General features: G+C 35.1%; 1 protein-coding gene across 2 annotated transcripts; it reads right to left on the bottom strand.

Moving 5' to 3' along the window:
- Positions 1–960: 960 nt before the first annotated feature.
- Positions 961–3,883, bottom strand: LOC149004420 (transcription factor bHLH112-like). Of its 2 annotated transcripts, none has more exons than XM_089169683.1 (7): positions 3,396–3,883; positions 2,643–3,222; positions 2,439–2,549; positions 2,258–2,323; positions 2,067–2,126; positions 1,924–1,974; positions 961–1,838 (listed from the first exon to the last, which is right to left on the bottom strand). In XM_089169683.1, exons 1-7 carry the CDS (start codon positions 3,722–3,724, stop codon positions 1,689–1,691), a joined length of 1,347 nt encoding a protein of 448 aa, XP_089025809.1. In that variant the 5' UTR covers positions 3,725–3,883; the 3' UTR covers positions 961–1,688. The 2 variants fall into 2 exon arrangements, with proteins under 2 accessions (XP_089025809.1, XP_089025810.1); XM_089169684.1 differs by having other exon boundaries at positions 2,061–2,126; positions 3,396–3,772.
- Positions 3,884–18,837: the final 14,954 nt, after the last annotated feature.

The following is an 18,837-nucleotide window of genomic DNA, read 5'->3' as shown; positions in this document are numbered from 1 at the left end:
CAATTCGGTCTAATCAGAGACAATCAGGGTGAGATTGGGTTTGGTTTGGTCTGTTAAGGTTTAAGGTGAAGAATAAAAACTTTGGCCTTGATTAGGGTTAGGACAAGAATGAATTTAACTAAAAGCATTCAAAGTAGAGGTTGGATTTTAAAAAGCTCGACTCAACCCGTATTTGTTGCCACTCTAGTGGCTAACATTTCAGTGTTTCTTTCTCTATATTCTTTGCATAAAATGTCTTCACAGACTTCTTTTGTATGAAAGCATCTTATGACAGCCCATTGGTGGTTCACCTATGTTGCTAGCTAGTGAATGGTTTATATTTTTATTAGTTATATGTATCAATTTTAAAATAGTTTCTTGAAGTATGAAGTTTCTTATATGTCATGATTTAGCTTCCTATATGGTTCATAATTACTTGTTTAAAACTTGAATAACAAAATGAAACAGGCGTGTAAATATCGTCTAGAAGACAATTATTTGCTGATTTGGTGTCTTGCCAATAGAGTAGTTAGTTCTACATGATTAAAAGAACCATATCAGCTCTGCAAGACTGCAACTTGCTATGTTGGTTTCCATTGAGGGGGAACAAACTCATCTCATCTCTCTCCTGTATGTTTTTCTCCTTTGGATATATGAGTTGATCTTCTTCTTTCCCTCATGAGAACATGAGACAGAGAGAGAGAGAGAGAGAGAGAGAAGAATTGAATGGCTTAGGGTTAGCGTTTGCCTGCTGTAATTAAGCCCTTCCAATGGATACACATCAATGTGACAAAGCCATGAAAAGCACAAAAGCATGCTCTGATAGTTCCCACACACGCACCTCTCCATTTTCGAATAATCAAAAACCCTACAAAAAGGAGAGGCAGTGGGCCGCTCTCTGACTTCCACTACCACCATATATTCCAAAACATATATGTAAACAAATCAAAAGTTTTCCATCTCCAATTCCAAATCCAATCACCTCCACACACTCACCCTACTGTTCTTCAATTCAATTATTCCTCTTATATTTATATTTCTTTTCCTTTCTTAATTCCCTTAAAATTTATAAAATAAAAGGTGGTACCATGCCATGCCAGCCAACCCATACTATACAACCATACATGTATATAATAACAATAATAATAACAATATAGAAACAGGAACAGATACCCTTTTTCCCTACCCCTTTCATCTGCTAAATTCAGCTGCCAACAACATGTCTTTTCCTTCAATTTTAATCTAAAATTTTCGCTAAATTTAGCACCTGTTCCCATCCCTAGCTAATTCCCACTTCTTCTTGTACTCTACTTTGATTAATAATTAATACAACTCTTATATTCTCTTCCAATGGTGAATGGTCCCTTATCTTTGCCCAGCCAACATCATTCTGCTTCTTCTGTAGCTGGCCCAACATTGCCAGTCCTTCAAGGGTCATTTCCTTTTCTTCTTTTAGTCTGTCTCCTCTTGCTCACGCTCATTCTCTACCTTTTTTTTTTCTCTTCAGTTTTGCTTTTTTTCTTCCCTGACTGACTAGTAGACTCTAGTACAGTAAGATGGCAGCTGCATCAGTTTATTCTTGGTATGGTTTTTTTTTTCTTCCTTTCTTTATCATTCACATCTTGACTTGTGTTCCGGTATCATCGATCTTAATTACAGGAGAGAAAGAAAAAAAATCCGCTCGTCATCGTCAGTTAGTGCGTCCCTCTCTACCTGTAATTTCCTCCGAACGTTGGAGTCCAGAAATCAGCTGCAGTTTCATTTGTAACTGGATAGGTACTTGAAATTGGAACTAGACATAGCCCTCGACTCCTAAGATCTTGTTTGGGTCCTTCTCCCTCCTTTGATTTATCAAAATTCTGCATGAGAAGTAAACAAATTATCAGAAGAAGAATAACTCATGAGGAGGATTTTTTCTCATTTTCAACAGTGAAATATTCGTACCTGCTGGTGCTGTATGGGAGCTCCATTCTTCAAATATGGTGTACTTAAAACCTGAGGTTGTGATGAGAAATTTTCATATCAGTAAAACAATTATTCTGAAAATAAATCTATTTTGGTGGGAATGTAATGCAACTTACACTGACTTGATCATGGAGGAACTTAATGTACTCAATAGCTTCTAACAGCACAGATGCGGTATCAGTCTGCAAACAAGAATTGATTCAAGATAAACGATCAACCAGAAAGCTTTAACATTACAAAATCCCAAGAGACAAGTTCTTCTTAACGTAATTTTCTTCTTTGTAGAAAGTGAAGGAAAACTTCAGAATTTCACCTTTCCAAAAGGCGAAACCAGCTGTTGGAGTGCAGTGATTCGGTCCCCTAACTTCTCTTTCCGAACCTAAGAACAAAGTCCCAGAATTCTCAAAATCGAAAAGATAATAATGATAATAAAAATAACAGTTTTAAGCACTCTAAGCTCAAACCAGAATAAGGGTTCTTAGGTTCTACCGTACCTTGAAAGTTGGTAATGGCGATGGTGTCTCAATCCGAGGCCTCTTATACGGTTGTTCATTGCTGCTTTTCTTCACCAGTGACCCTGAATCACGAATTTCGTCTGTGCCCGACTGTACAAAAATTGAAAAATGATTAATACTATAAGTAAAATCAATCTTCCAAAGAGTACTGTTTGCAAGTTCTTAGTTTAACTTCCGTCTTACCCTTGCGGTGGTCAGGCTGCTGCTGCTGCTGCAAATGGGTTTCATCTCAAAAGTTGGATTAAGAAACTGAGTCTCCGATGAAGAGAAGTAGGTAGGTCGAGCATCGTTCATGGAAGCAGCAGAAGCATTCCAGAAAGGTGTGTTATTTGAGAAGTGCAATTGGTTAGTGGAAGGTTGCTGCTGCTGTTTTGGTGGAGAAGTTTTCAGGAAGGGTGGAAATTTGGGCCAAGACGGCGGCGAAGACAGCGACGGCAGCGATGATGAGAATTCTCCGGCGTTAATGCGGTAGTTTGGAGATGGATTGTTGAAGGGCAATCTTGGTTGGATATGGGTCTCTGGTGTATCGAACAAGCCTTGCAATAAAGATGGTGAATTGCATGCATAAGAAGGAAAGCCGCTGGTCACTGTACTTAAGATGGAGTCTTCGCCACCACCGGAGAAGCTCTTAGAGTTCCAATCCTTCTGGAGTTGAACCGGAGAAGATTCCACTCCCATTTCTGCCGGAAAATTTGGTCTTGAACTTAAGTCATCTTGAAGTATGGAATTGAAATTTGTCTCTGCAACTCTTCCACTACCTCTACTGCACAAAATATGTAATAACAATAAGAAACCAAATCCATAAAGCTAATGTCTTTTCTTTCTTATCTAAGATTTTAATTTTGTCTTCTTTATTGCATGAAGGATTCAGAATCATTAGGCAGCAGCTTTAATTCCATTCAAAGGCCATAATTAAAAGGCAAAGAGGTGACTTACAGCAAAGCTTGGTTCCAATCCATGGTGAGGGAAGAAGGTCCGAAACCCATCATTTGCAAGGTGGAATCCATCAAGATGCCGCCACCACCACCACCACCACCACCACAAGAAACAGTATCTGAAGCTTGTGTCTTCTGGGTTTGTTGAAAAACTATGGAACTATCAGAAACCGAGGCCGTTGGCTCCTCACAAGATGATCTTGCTTGCTCGCTTGCCCATCCAAAGCTCCCTATATCATTGAGTGCCGTAGAACATGGTGAAGGACATACGCTTTTAGTTTGATTCCACCAGTTTCCACTACAAAGTCCTCCCTGAAATTCGTCTCCCATCGCTACAAGAAAACACAGAGAGATGTATATATCAATCTCTTGCTCTAATATCTATCCTTGTTTCTCACCCTCAAGAAGCTAAAACTGAAAGAGATGAAAATGATTCTCATCTTGGAGCTTTATTTATATAAAAACCCTTGGGTGTACGGTTGAAACAACCGGAATCTGGTTGACATTTTCAAGGTTGATTGGACAGATTGAAGGTTATTGATTTTAGAATTGGAATTTCTCTTTCTTTCTTCCTTTTTTTACTCTCTTTTCAGTTTCATATCTTCTTTTTTTCCCCTTCTTTCTATAACCCCAGAAGAAAAGATATCACTTTTCTTCTTTTCAATCTGTTAAAGAAAAACTTTAATATGTGAACAACTCTTTGTAAAACGTCCATTTTTTTTTTGTGAAAATATGTACAACAAAAAATTTGGAGCGTTTAGTGCAGAGACAAATGATTACCACTGGGTTCGGTTTGTTTTGCCAAGTCACCATTCTCTTCCTCAATAAATTCCATGGCATGCAGAAAAGCCCTAGATTTATCACTAATTCCTGTTGTATATGGAGTGAGATGGTAAATGTATATATATATTTTTTTAAATGACATAGCTGAAGCGATTCTAGCTTCTTCTTTTTTCCCACCAATTAAGAAATATTAATTTTTTTTCAAATATATATTTTTTCTTTAACCCTTTTTTAATTAATGATAAAACTCAATTGTCAAAAGCATTATCTAGAACACTAGATTATCTTTTTTTGCTTTTTAATCTTAGATTAATTTACAAGCATACTATCACTTTCATATGTAATTTACCAAATGACTGTCCTTTATGAGTTTTTATATTTTAGAGAGGAACTCTTTCTTTAAAAGCACTCAACTAAATAGCTAAAATTTTATAAATTATAATGTACATACTACTAGTGTCGACACACACCCTTTTATGATCTATATCTACCTCTTATCATGCGGGCTACTTTATAATGTACAATACATCAAAACAATATAGATAGCACTCTCCCCAAACAAGCATAGGCAAGTAGCACAAATAAAAAGGAAAACTAATGAATGTATATCTTCCTCACCTCCCCTAGATGATAAAAGAATAGCAAGGAAGAAATGAAAACGCAGTGTATCTAGACACTCAACTATCCAGTAGTCTAAAATAGAGGATAGCTTTAAGGGCCAGAAGCTTGTGCAAAATCATGCCATCCTAAGGAGAAGTCATATAATAAATTTGTTTAGCTCTTAGCAATCAAAACAAAATTTGAGAATGTTCATATTATATAACTCTAGGAATATAATCTTGTAAATTTTCATGGCGAATGATTCACACAATTGATGATGAGTTAACCAATTCAATTAAGACTTGTAAAGCCTTCCAATTTCACTTGATGGTTTCCATGAATTGAAATCCTAATGTTTAATAATTTGGTTGTGATCATTTCAAATAAACAACATATTGAGAAGGATCAAAATGTTAAGAATTTATATAAATTTTTTAAACTAACTTTTGCCTTAGGTCAATAATGACCAAAATTTTGTGACATATTATTCAAAATAATTTTCTTGTTTGATAAAGAAGCAAAGGAATTCATAGAATCTAATAATTTCCATAAAGAGTAAAGTTTTGCTACTTTTTTTCATGTGTCATTGTCGAGAATACTAGATGAAGCCATGTTAAGCAATTTCCAGGAATTCTACTTTTCCTATAAATACAACTGAAGCAACTACCTTTACTCTTATACTTGGTAGAAGATGGAGACCTAAACCCAAGTAGTTTTTTTTTTTTTTTTTTTTTTTTGGATGAGGTTCATCCGGGCCAGCTTACGCGCACCATGATTACTTCCTCAAGGGAGATTTTATATATATATAATTAATGCCGCCGAACAGGTGCGAACCCAAGACCTCCCCTAGGGAAGTTGAGCCTTTAACCGCTTTAGTAACCTGTCATTGGCAAAACCCAAGTAGTTGATTGCATGATTGTGAAAGATACAATCTAGTTTTAGAAATTAACAATACGTGAGAACTTTTATATTAGAGGGAATTATACATAAAATCTTGCTCAAAAAAGGATTGATTTTATATTAAAGTTGTCTTGATTCTTCAATTTACTCTAGCTAAATGTTATCATCTAGATTAGTCCATTGATTTTGGTGACTAGACAAAGGAAATAAGAATATATGCAATTATTAAAAGTTAGATGCTCAAACCTAGTTGTAGATTTCATTTTGATAAATTATTTAAAATTATTCATCAATATCACACTTATTAATAGTTTTAGGTACAACATAATAGTAACTTTACCTCAAAATTGAGTATTAGTCCCTGACCCGAAGGCCCTATCAGTGTTGGGTCTGATGGACCGTTTGACTTGATTTCGTTCTATAGCTAGCAAGTTGATATAACTCTGTCAAGTATTTCGAAAATGTTGTCTTAGGTAATATTAAGCAACTAAACACATTTCAAGTCTTGAAAAATATGAGATATTCTTTTTATTGAGCATATTTCATGTATTCTATTAAATCATAATTAATAGATTTTCCATAAATTGGGGATATTTATGTCAAATCTTAGCTGTTGAATAATTTCCTAGCCTCTAACCATTATCTTTTTAATTATGTAATTTTGAATAACTGAAGAGGCTCTTTGTATTATTAAAAGTGATTCAAGTGAGTGAAGTGGAAATTTTAGAAAATTGAAAACCACCAATTCATCTCAGCCGTCGTGGACCGGACCGACCGGCATGGCGGCGCCAGGTAAGAGATGAGAGAGTCTCGACTCTCGACCTGTTGACGGACGACGTCAAGCCTAATCTATGACCCTTCAAACCTATGTGTTGAATTTTATATAATTTTAAGAGTCAACGTGGGCTCCACACGGCACGCGCGCGTGCACAACTTGTCTTTCCTCTTCTCCTCACAACTCGAAGAGTCAAACCCGAAAACGACTTCTTCTTCTTCTAAATCATTCAGACGTCTCTTACACGTACCCATCTTCATCTCTTCCCTCCCTAATGACTTCCCTTAAAAAACTATATATAAATTATAAAATTAAATCCATCTCAATTCAATTCACATATCTATTGACACGTGTGCAAAAGAAGATATTATAAGTCAATATTAAAAAAAATAGAGGATTGACATTTGTCTAAAGTCAATCCACAAAATGAGGTCTTATCCTTCCCCACTCTACTCGGTTCTTCTGATTGTCTTGGTGTGAGTCTGGAATATTCTTTCAATCAAATACCTTTAATGTCCCTCTCATGCTCATGTCATACCCAGTGACCATTGAGGTCTGGTAAGGTTAGTTCAACTGGTCAAGGCTAGTAGAATGTCAAGTTCATCAAATAAGAAGTGAATCTTAACTTCTACATCTGTTTTTCCCCCTCTATTTGCTCACCTACCCATATAATTCCATCTATTTTTGTCATTATCCGAAAATTATTTGGAGTTTTCACATGTTTATATATCAATAATATTTTAATTATTTAATTACATTTAAGGGGCTATCAGAGAATTAGGTACAATTTGTGGAACTGGAGAGTTAGGTGAATTTTGTGAAAATATATTATTAAATAGTTAGGGGTCAAAGACATATGTCTAACCCCACCCCACCACCCCATGCTGATCTGATCGTTGACTCAGCAGGATATTTGGTGGAAGTTGACTCAACTAGTTGACAAAAAAAAATGTTTGGTAAGATGGCAATTTGGTTGACTTTTTTGACTTGTGGAATTGGTGGAAAGTCAAAGCCAACCCGATTGAATTGTGAATCAACCAGACCAAAACCACCGGGTTAAAGAAAAACCGGTTTAAACGTCATGCTGATGTGAGGGTGAGGTGAGGTGAGGTGAAATCGACAAAACTGACACAGGAGGACCCGATTACTCCACATGTGTTCCCTCCGCGTTAAAAAAGGTTGATGCAGATTCACGTGGAAGCTGACTGACACGTGGGGAGAATTTGATTGGCCACGTACGATTTGACTAGTTGAAGAGATTTGAGTAGTGAACGAAGAAGAGAAATTAATCAAAGGAGGAATGAATGAAAGGCATGTGAAAGGAGCAGAAAGGTAAAAGATGAAATCGATGAAATTGGCTTCTTCTAGGAGGTAATTATTACAAATTAATTTGCTTTCATTTTAAATTATAAGGTCAACACAAAATTGGTAAAACACGCCGCCGCCACCACCACCACCGCCATCTCCGCCGTCCTCTTTTGTCGCGGTTCAATTAGTTGCAGGGATCAAAACTCACAAGTCACAAGTGCTATGAATCTAATTATACTAATTTTATAAAAAATTTACAATTGTTAGGTCCGTTTCATGGAAATTATTTTTTACTCCTGCAAATCAACACCATGGTCTCTCTTCCAAACAAAGCAGGGTCAGTGTCTCCATAACTTTAGAGCACGTGGTCGGAGCATGCATCAAAGGAAAATATTTAAAAATTCGTATTTTTCAGTTTCCTTGTGAATTATTGTAGTGGACTTAGAGCGAGAAAGATGTTATTTTAATGAAATTTTGTTGGAGTGCTGCATAGATGAAGTGGAGAAGTGCGGTCGAAGTTTTGTGTGATTGACGTATTCCATTAAGCTTAAAGGAAAATTTTATAAGATCGTCATTTGACCAACTATGATGTACAGTGCAGAATGTTGGGCTGTTTAAAAATAATTATATATATAAACTCAATGTGACAGAAATAAAGATGCTAAGATAGATGAGTGGCAAACTAAAAAGGATAAGGTAAAAAATTATTATATTAGAGTTGGTTTGGGAATTACTCCCATAAGTGATAAGCTTCGGAAAAATTGTTTGAGGTGGCACGACCATGTTCAACAAAGACCGATAAATGTCCTTGTACAGAGAAGTGATATAATTCAGATTGAAGGAATTAGAAAAACTAGAGGTAGACCTAAGATAACCCTAAAAGAAGTGATGAGAAAGGATATGCATAGCTTAAGCCTTTTATCTAGTATAGCCTCAAACAAAACTAATTGGAAGGAAAAAATCCATGTAGCCGACCCCATTTAGTTGGGACAAAGCTTATTATTGTTGTTTTTGTTTTCGTTGTTGCTGCGTAATTAATGCACAACACCTGCAACAAATGGTCGAGATCGAGACTTTGACGGAGATTTCGATCTCGATCGTCTATTTCCGAAAAATGTGTTTTACATTTTTGCGAAACGGACTTGACCGTTTGTAACACGTTTTGCACATTAATTGTGCAGCACTGAAGTCGAGCCCATTTTAATTATATGGGTCACACATTTATTGTTCCTATGTATAGAAGTCTATGAAAGTATCACATTCTCATCACTAAGAAGATGAAAATCCCGTAATGATACTTGTATGTATACTTCCATTGGCTAGTATGAACATATTAGCGCTGGAGAGCTCATATGTTTTTCTCTATCATTAGTAAAAATGATCATAGTATCACAGACTGGGGCTTATAACCCACAAGATGGAAAAGGTAGGGGAGAGGGAGGGTAGAAGAGTGGAAGTCCAAATTCAAGATCTCTTTGGTTTTATTGTCTCCACATAAGGGGCTGCTACCATTGTGCTAGAAGTATATCCACAATAACAAATCAATGACATTATTATACAGCAAATCTGTATATATCTTTTAGAGACAAAGAACTATGTAAGGCAGCTGTATAATTTACCCAAATTGCCCATAAAGATGTTAGATGCAAAAGTATGTTACTTATCAAAGCCAAATCTATTGAGTAGTACTCAATTAAGCCTTTAATATGAGCATTTGCATTCAATGATGTCTATCCAAGGCCAAGCTTTGCTTTGACAAAACTGCATTGATCTTACATTCTAGATTTATCCAGATCAGTTTCACTCAAAATCAGGATCAATTTGAGATTGACTTTGTTCTTAATTCCATGTTCTTAAAACCCCATTAGAGGTTGATAAGTTTAGTATATTAAACACAATTTTTTGATGGATAGTACTTGGACTGGCAAGTTAATTTGAAGCATCTCTCAAGATGGTGGCATTTGGTGATTCGACTCCCTAAAGAAAAAATTAAAGAGAGAGAAAAAAATCACAGGACATACAGGTTTTACTCTATTTATGTCCATAAGAACTCTAGAAACAAATTTTCTTTACAAACTTTACCATGCAAAGCCAGATTGTCCCAACTTCATTGAGTCATATCAGATCCGTGTGGCATTTTTAAGTTCTATAAAAGAAAGAAAAAAATCTATGCCACTCTATTAAGCCCTGTTCACCTACGCAAACACATCTTATTAGTGCTTGCACACAATGAATTGATTTTTAGGGGAAATAATTAGGACCCTGGTATAGTCGTGGATAAAGCTCTAAGACTCATGCATAGTTTACTAATACTCAATTCAAGAATTCTCTAGTGTTTTCTGCAGCTAGACTGAGATGTCAGAATTGGACTTCCCTTCCTACTGATCAGCTGAAATTGAACTGTGATTTCTCTTGGCTTTTCAAAGAATCTCGTGGGGGCTGTAGTTGCATTGTTCGTGATTCTAGTGGTGCACCCTTTCTAGCTCTGTTAGCCCCATGTCAGTCTCAATTAGTATTGGTGGGCGAAGCTACTGCTGTCTTAGAAGGTTTGTTAGCTGTGATGGAAGGTGGTTTTAGCGAGGTGTTTGTTGAGACAGACAATATGTCTCTCGCTCGCATGATTAACCAGAAAATCCTCCCGCTTCTTGAAGTGGGCCCAATCATTGAAGACATCCAACATATTTGTTCTCTTCGGGTGGATTTTGTGGTTAAGTCTATTTCTAGGGAGGCTAATTCAGTTGCGCATTCCCTAGCCAAGATGGCCATGTCTTTGGCAAACAAGACGATTTGACCTATTTCCTCTCTCTGACTTCTTGATCTTTGTAATCAGGTTGTCTAGGTGACGGTTTGCCCTTTTGTTTAATGAATCTTTTTCTTAAAAAAAACATTAAAAAAAAATATTCTTAGTGCTCATGAATACCACAATAGAAAGGGGATAATGCAAGCATAAGATTGACTTTCTACATGATAAATGCAATTTGAACAAAAAAAAAACATAATAATAATAAAAAAAATTGGCCCTTCATGCATGTCACAAGACAATAGTCCTTGAAGCCAAATTAAATGGTAATGGCCGTTATTAATTTCTTATTAAAACAATATTACATGGTAGCATCCAGATATATCTTAGGATATCAAACAATGAAGAAAGTGTATGTCATTTTTTTCTTCTTTTCTGAATCGTGATTCATGTGGGGATTGTTTGTTCTTGTGTTTTTCTTAATCAAATACGAATTGGATGATGATTTGCCCCACCCACCAAGCTTCTCCACCCAATAGTTATTCCATTTCATCCAAACATATTTATTCTGCCAACCAAAATGTTTTTAACCCATTTTGAATACCAAAATGTCATTACAGGAACACATCACGGTTGGTTGATATCAAATCAGACTGTGAAGCAAATGAATCAATTCCTATGATTTTTGTTGTCATATAATCTCACCTCACACCATTGGATTGTGTTAATTTCCAAATAATGAGATCACATAAGATTTGATTATTATAGAATGGCTATGGTCACATTTATCTTATAGATGGTACTAGCTAGGCTTATGCCTAGGTCCAAGCACTTTTAAGGAATCTAAATGGGGCACCATCTACTCTTCTCTTTTTCCCTTTTTTGGGTCAAGTAGCATCTACTCTCTAACCCTGATGAGACATAAAGTTACTGAAGACTTAGTTCCATGCCCTCGATTTTTTTCAAATAATTAGCTTTATCTTTCCCTAGAATTCAACTAGGTCATATCTAGGAACCTAGGTCGTCTAGCTTAATTCGAATATCCCTAAATTTAGTTATACTTATTGGGGCAGTGCCCTCACCATGTTACATTTAAACGAACGAAAAACTATAAAGGATAGAGCTTAATTGCACGTCTAAAGTAGGGGACCTGATAAAATAGTAACCGAGAGATCAAAGAAGATATATAAAAAATTATGATGGGAGAAAAATCAATCATAACATAATCATATATAAAAAAATGTAGATGGAAGAAGCATTCATCAAATATTGATACATCAAAAGTTAGGGCAGCGGGAGGAGGGAGAATAAAAATTAGGTTCATGTTTATTCTCGAATGAGTATTTCTTGAGTGTGTGGACTCTATGAGTTAATTGGGAGAAACTATTACTTGTTTTAGAAGTCATGACTTTTCATATATGTTCTATAGTATCTAACAAGTAAGATCCATTTTCTTTTAAATATATAAAAGAATGCAATAAAAATATTTAAAATTATTCATTCAAAAAATAAATTAAATTAAATACCTGCAGTTAAGGACCACTTGTAAATACTCTTTTGCAAAAGAGAGAAGCCAAACCCATTTACAATCAAACTATTCAATGTACTTAAGTAATCTAATATTGAACTTCATGCAATCGATGTGTAAAGGAATAAAAGCCGATCATCCATACTAAAAAACAAGCTACCTCACCAAAATTAACTTTTATCTTTTACATGGTATACTAAGAGATGTAACAAAACTGTCTTAAAGTTGAAAAATGGCATGCATGGCTTGCTTGAATTGGTACTTTATTTTAATTTTAAAGAACATCCAATTAAATTCGATTCAACACCTATATTAAATGAGTATCACTATTAAAAGATCAGCCTATATTGATGTTTAAAATGGAAAATCACAAACTGAATGGAACCAAATTTCACTCAATCCTACAATGACAGTTGATCCTATTACACCCATTATTCTCACTAGTTCCTTTATCATAGACAGAATAAAAATATAATTCATTACAGCCATGATTAGCTAAACCTGAACCTTGAGACTTGAGAGCCTCATTGTATCCCATTGCAGTAAACTCCCTTTGTAAACGTTCAAGCCATTCTCCTACTGGGGAGGAAAGCTGATCATTTGCTGCAGGATTTTGCAAGAAAGTCTGCAATTAAAGAAAGCAGTGCAAGAACCTCCATTCAATGCCATCCTAGTATAGTTTCAATTCGTATCAAATCTGCAATTCAAACCATGGGATGTGAAACTTCCTCGCTGCCATCACAACCATCAACGAATCATCCCTACTCAATGCTCCTTGTAACTCCCTATTTGCAGCTCCATTGAAATAGCCTTACAAACCCACTCCACCCCACGCCCTATTGACTCATTTCCTGTTGGTTTGCTTCATCAAACTGTAGTATGGAACGAGAACAAAGACCCTCATCCACACTCCAACTAGGGTCGTAAGGTAACTTTTCTTTTTCCACCAATCCCACTTCTCATCCAAGGACTGTTTCGAGCTTCATTTGAGCAAAAACACGGTTGAATCTCCACCAAAGCCCTTCCACAAAGCCATAATGTATAAACAAATGCTCTAAATCTTTCCGCCACATTACCACACACACCACACTTTGACAGTAAAGAAATGCCACGCTGTTGTACAAGAGCGTCTGCTAAGACTTTTCCCAACACTATCTTCCAGCAAAAAATGCACTGCCTTTGCTGTAATTGCATGCCCCCATATGGTTTTACACCATCCACCTTCACAATTCCAAGCTGATTTCATAGAAAATTGTCCATCCAATTCTAACTTCTAATGGTAAGTGACTTAGCTGCCTCTGTAATAAAACCCATCATTATAGACCTGCAAGGTGAAAATACAATATAAATTTATCAAGTATGAAGCTAAAATAAATTCAATATGTCATTAATTCCGCTGTAATCTTGGAAAATTTCTATCTTTTAAACTTGTAAATTTTTAGTTCCACCTAAACTTCAGTGTGATAGCTATCGTAGAACTTACCAATTTTACTTATGGGTGAGGCTTGAGAATCCACTCCTTCAAAACTAGGTTACTTAGAAAATAAAGCAAAGAAGACAAAGAAATGGTTTAATGACACATCAAAACGCTTTAACTTAATGTTTGGCCATACCATCAACATCATTGTTCATTAAAAATTAATAAAGAGGAAATCAAGTTCAAACTTGCTTCTACTTACCTAATTAATTAGATATTGATATAAAGGTCCATTCTATTCCAAAAATAGTTTGACAAAATCTTACTTATTAACTCTACCCACTCTAGCTTACCTTCAATCGCTTCAATTGCATATCTTTTTGTGTAACTTATTAACTCTACTCTTTTTTTCATCAAATTAATAACAAGAATTAAGAGTTCATTAGCCAAGGGGATGAGAAGAGAAAGGTGTGGATGAATAGAAATTCAAATTCAAAACCTTTTACGTCTTACTATTTTCACATAACACATAACCACCACTGTATTAGAATGACATACAACTTTACTTTTAGATTAACTTTGGTTGAAATTCTTCACAGGTCTATCCTTTGAAGAAAATATCTTCTATGATAGATTCTATTTTTTAATTATTTAATTTAGGAGGACTTCTGTTTTCCACCATAAAATGTCTCATTCCATTGATCCAAGAATTTAAGAGTCAATAGTTAATGAATTTGTGGGCTGAAACGTCATCTAATTAGTCTCCCTCTTACCCAAGTGGGGTTGACATGGATATTTGACCCATGTTTATGAAACATTCCTCCTAGTCATTTAAATGGGTCCCAAATTCCATAAACCTTTTAAGACATGAATGGACAGTTCTCGTCTCCTCTTGTTTTATTTTGTCCTCACCATTCTATTCTTAATTCATGATTAATTTTTAATTAATTATAATTAATTTTCTTCTTTTATTTTAAATGACTTTGCACTATATCTATCTAGGGTATCATTTTGTCACGATTTATATTGGGGAATGATATATGATAATTACAAGTCAGTATGCTTGAGAGGTAATTGAAAACCATATATTTTCTTTCATTTGGTAAAAAAAATAAACTAACAATGATATAATATGTAAGGTGGGTTGATGAATTCAGACCTCGAGGCCTCATGCCTTATATGCTGTCATGAAAACTGTTCTATTCAGTGTTATTTGTATGGTCTATGATTGTGATATTCTTCTTTTCATGATTTGTTTAACTTGTTAATCATAACACTCGGTGTACTAGTGATAATATTTACATCCAATTATATAGCTAGGTCCATGATATTATGCTCTCTTATCGATTATTTTAGAATTAACAACCCACATATGTGAGTAATAGTCATATAATGTGCTAACCTAGGAAAGCTGGTTAATATTATATAACTCATCTACTAGTAGGTTTATCATTAAAACTCATAATTTCCAATAAATTGTATAATAAAGAAGAGAATAAGCATTGAAAATGAATCTATCACCCAAAACCTTAATGCAAAGTAGAGTTTATCATATATATGATTAACTGCATGTACAACTCTTACAAGGCATTAAGTTATGTGAAGCTTCTTTTTATAATATCAGTAGGTTATATGATTGAAATCTTTAATTATTCTCAAGTAATTGCTTCAATAAGAAGAACAAGAATGCAACCCATTATCCAGGGAAGGATCAAGTAGGGTAATATATAGTTATCACTTATGTGGAAGGACCATATGATACTTGTTATATTCTACCTCATTGATTGGACCATTTGACATCACCATTGTGTCATAAAAATGAAATCTGAGATGGAATTTTTTTATTATTTTTTTTAATTCTAGTTTTTGTTTAATTTTCTTATCATGGGTATCATGGGGACCTTAAAAAGCATTGACCCCAAGAATTAATTATCACAAGGATTTTCATTGTTGGGTTCATGATGGTATGATGGAGACCAGAGAGGGGTTGGACCTACCCTCTTTCAATTTTATTCTCTCTTGTTATCATTGCTGTTGAAAGAAGAAGACAGAAGAAAAGAGAGAAAAAGAAGTGAGCCAGCAAAGCCTGTTCAGATTGTCTTCTTTCGTATATACGTATTTCTATTTCTTCTAAATACTTGTGATTCAATTAAGATCTCTTTGACTCTAATCTACATGCAATGCACATTTTTCATTTTTTGTTCTTCATTCTTTTTGATGAAACACATTTTACACTTCTAACGTGATGCACAAGATTAATTATGACAGGCTGCGTTTGATTTTTTTTGTATGATATGTGGAATGAGATAATGAGAAAAAAAAATGTAATTTGAGTTTGGTTATTGCCTTGATAGATAAGTTTGAAAGAGACAATTCACAGCCATTTAGTATCAATTCTCCACGTAATTTTGGTTGTTTGATTTGTATCATTTTTCACTGCAGCCAATTGAAAACTTTAATTTCTAACTTTTCTCTAAGCAGTGATTTCTAAGCATAAAGGAAATTACAATCCAAAGAGTCACCTCTAAGTAATAATTTGTTAGCTGTTGTTGCATAATCCTGTCCTCTGAGCTTGAACATATGAACCTGCAAAAACATGCTCGACCAGTGTGGTCGAGTATCGTCTCTGATGATCAAGTTAGTTCATTCTAGTAAATATGACAAACTTCCTCTCTCTCAATCTCCAAGTTATTAGAATAAGTTAAGAACGCATACCTTCTATTGATCATGATATTCCTTTATATAGCTGATGGAAGTCGGTTACCTGTGGTGTTTAGAATTGTACTAGAAACCTGTCTCCCTTGCCTTGGGTTAGTTGAACTCCGCTCGAATAGTGTTGATAGAGTTTGATATGGACTCGTCTTTTCCCTTCGTGATCTCCTATCTTTATCTTTATACAAGAGTTGATTATGATTAGCGGACATGGTTCAATCTTAGTTTATCCATATCCCGGTTAGATCATGGAAGTCTGGTCGGATCATTGGTTCGACCATTGTGTATCTTGATTCGACCATAACAAGCACCATAAACACTAACTTGCAATTGCAATCTTCTTTTTACTATCCCTTTTCTTTTTCTCAAAAATTATTTGAAGTATCAATTGCAGTAAAAAAGGCAAAAATCATGATAGGCTGTATGAGTTTAATATTTTCTTATACTCACCAATTTTGATTATGACTAGATTTCACTTTTATCATTGATAATGAATTGTTCATTCACCCTTCTTCTCACTATTATTTTTTTTTTACCATGTCTTGTATGCTGGGTATCAAAATTTCCTTTCAAAAAGTGAAATCACTACTACCTTCTTTAAAGAGCCACTCATAATTCACATAATCCAATTTAAGCAAGTTTTGTCATCATTTCAAGAAGGAACTAGACTTGCAACTATAATCAAGGTCACCTCAAAAATCAAAATTTTGTTTTTTTGTAGAAAAAATTCATTTAGAAAAGATGATAAAGATTAATATCAAACACCATGGAATGAAATATGACAAACTATCTTACGTGTCAGTGGAATAGTGCCTTCGCGGGTTGGGATGGTTGAAACCAACAATTCTACAAATATTGCTATAGACACAATCTTCCATATCAAGAATGGGGTTGCAAACACAACTTTCTACGATAAAATCACAATGCACCACACACTGTAAAACAACCTTCCTCTCCGTCATTTCATTGAATATCTTCTGTGCAATCTCCACAGAATGGAAAATGGCAACAAGAAAAAGTACCAAACATCACAAAACTGCATCACTATTAGTCATTTCATCGAACACCATCTTTGCAATCTCCATGTCATCCAATTCTTGTTGGAAGTGTTGACTAATGATGAATGAAGAGTAGCATGCATAGTTGATGATTTAATCGAGCAAGATTGGTTCAAGTTGGATAAGACACATTCCGATTTTTAACAATTGCAGTCTGAACTTGTCAAGGATCCAGAAAATAGCGATGGTGAAGGTACAAAGCCGCTAAAGAAACCTCTCCATGGCAAATCCAAGATGTGATGAGAAACATTTCTAGAATAAAATTTTATCACAAACTAACAACACAATATTGCCAGGATTAGAAAGATAATCCAACCACTTATCTCTACTCCCCTTCCATAGTAATATTGCAGACAAGACTCTGCATGGATGGTTTAGTTTTAACTGCTCACCTGATTCCAATCCAAGAGACTTCAACCTTTCCCCTTCAAGAGACTACAATCTTTCCACTTCAGAACATCATTCATTGAAAAAGAAAAAGCATACATGTTTTGTCGAAACTGCTGGCATGAAATCAGGGTTTGGTATAGTTAGGTTTTTCCAGATTTTGTTGAACCCAGTGAGATAATTGTGGGGAAGAAAAAAACAATTGAGGTACCTAATCTTGTAGGCACTTCACATCGATCTCTACTGAATTAACAAATATAAACTACAGATTAGTCCATGAACGTATAATTAAAATCTGATCTAAGCTGCATTTACAGCTTGCAGCCTTGCAGTGCGGCGAAGATTGTGTGAAAAATCAAATTTCTCAGTAATAATAGATGAGTGTAACCATGGTTGACTAGTTTAGCTCATGAGAATAATCTTCAGAGAATCAAGAAAGAACACAAAGGCTACTTACTAGGAGTTGATATTTGGGTCATATGGGTCGCCTTCTACCAATATTTCAACTCAAATTCAACAATAGTCATCGAATGAACAAAGTTTGGCAGCTATACCAAAATTTTGACTAGTTAATTGTGTGTCAATTTGCCTGCTTATTCCACTTTAATTATTCAAGAAGAGAAAGAAAACATCTTACTAGCTTGGGACCTTGTGGTGGAAATAAATGTATCAAGACAATTATCCAAATTAAGTCTTCTTGTCATACTGTAAAAATGATAATCTTCACAAAGACATGCCATGAAGCTAGTAGTGCATTCTGACCAAAAAATGAAGCTAGCTGTAGTGCATGGAACTTTGTGGGCTTTAAGATTCATTGCAGAAAGCCCAAATCAATCAAGTTGTAACAAGGTATGCCCTCCACAGGTCCACAGCCATTTGATTATACGCCTCAAGCTAGCACATTGCCTTTGGACCCCAAAAAAAAACGAAAGACAGTGCCCCAAAAGTAGGGGTGTAAATGGATAACCGACATCTACTTCTGAATTAGCATTCGCATCCGTTTAGGTGTATCCGAATCAGTCTGATTACTAATAGGATGCGGATATGGTATACCCCTTTCTTACCGATTATTATCCGTCTGATAAAATTATCCGATTAAGATTTATTTTTCTTATTTTTATGAAATTTGTACTTGTGATATGTGACTATTTTTCTACTAAAATAGCTACCAAAATTGCTAAATTCTTAAATTCCAAACCTAGCCTCACAAATAAAATGATAAAGATAGTCGAGAA

Source organism: Hakea prostrata, chromosome 9 (genome assembly GCF_041222555.1).
Source record: "Hakea prostrata isolate BN-2017 chromosome 9, UWA_Hpros_2, whole genome shotgun sequence".
In the NCBI taxonomy this organism is placed as follows: Eukaryota; Viridiplantae; Streptophyta; class Magnoliopsida; order Proteales; family Proteaceae; genus Hakea; species Hakea prostrata.
This window is presented reverse-complemented; position numbering and strand designations above follow the sequence as displayed.

Excerpts from the sequence above, each read along its gene's own strand:
- LOC149004420 (XM_089169684.1), bottom strand. The coding sequence starts at position 3,724 with ATGGGAGACGAATTTCAGGGAGGACTTTGTAGTGGAAACTGGTGGAAT. Across the intron at positions 2,127-2,257 it reads TGGTTTCGCCTTTTGGAAAG|ACTGATACCGCATCTGTGCT; the intron begins GTGAAATTCTGA and ends TCTTGTTTGCAG. Across the intron at positions 1,975-2,060 it reads TCCTCCATGATCAAGTCAGT|GTTTTAAGTACACCATATTT; the intron begins GTAAGTTGCATT and ends TCACAACCTCAG.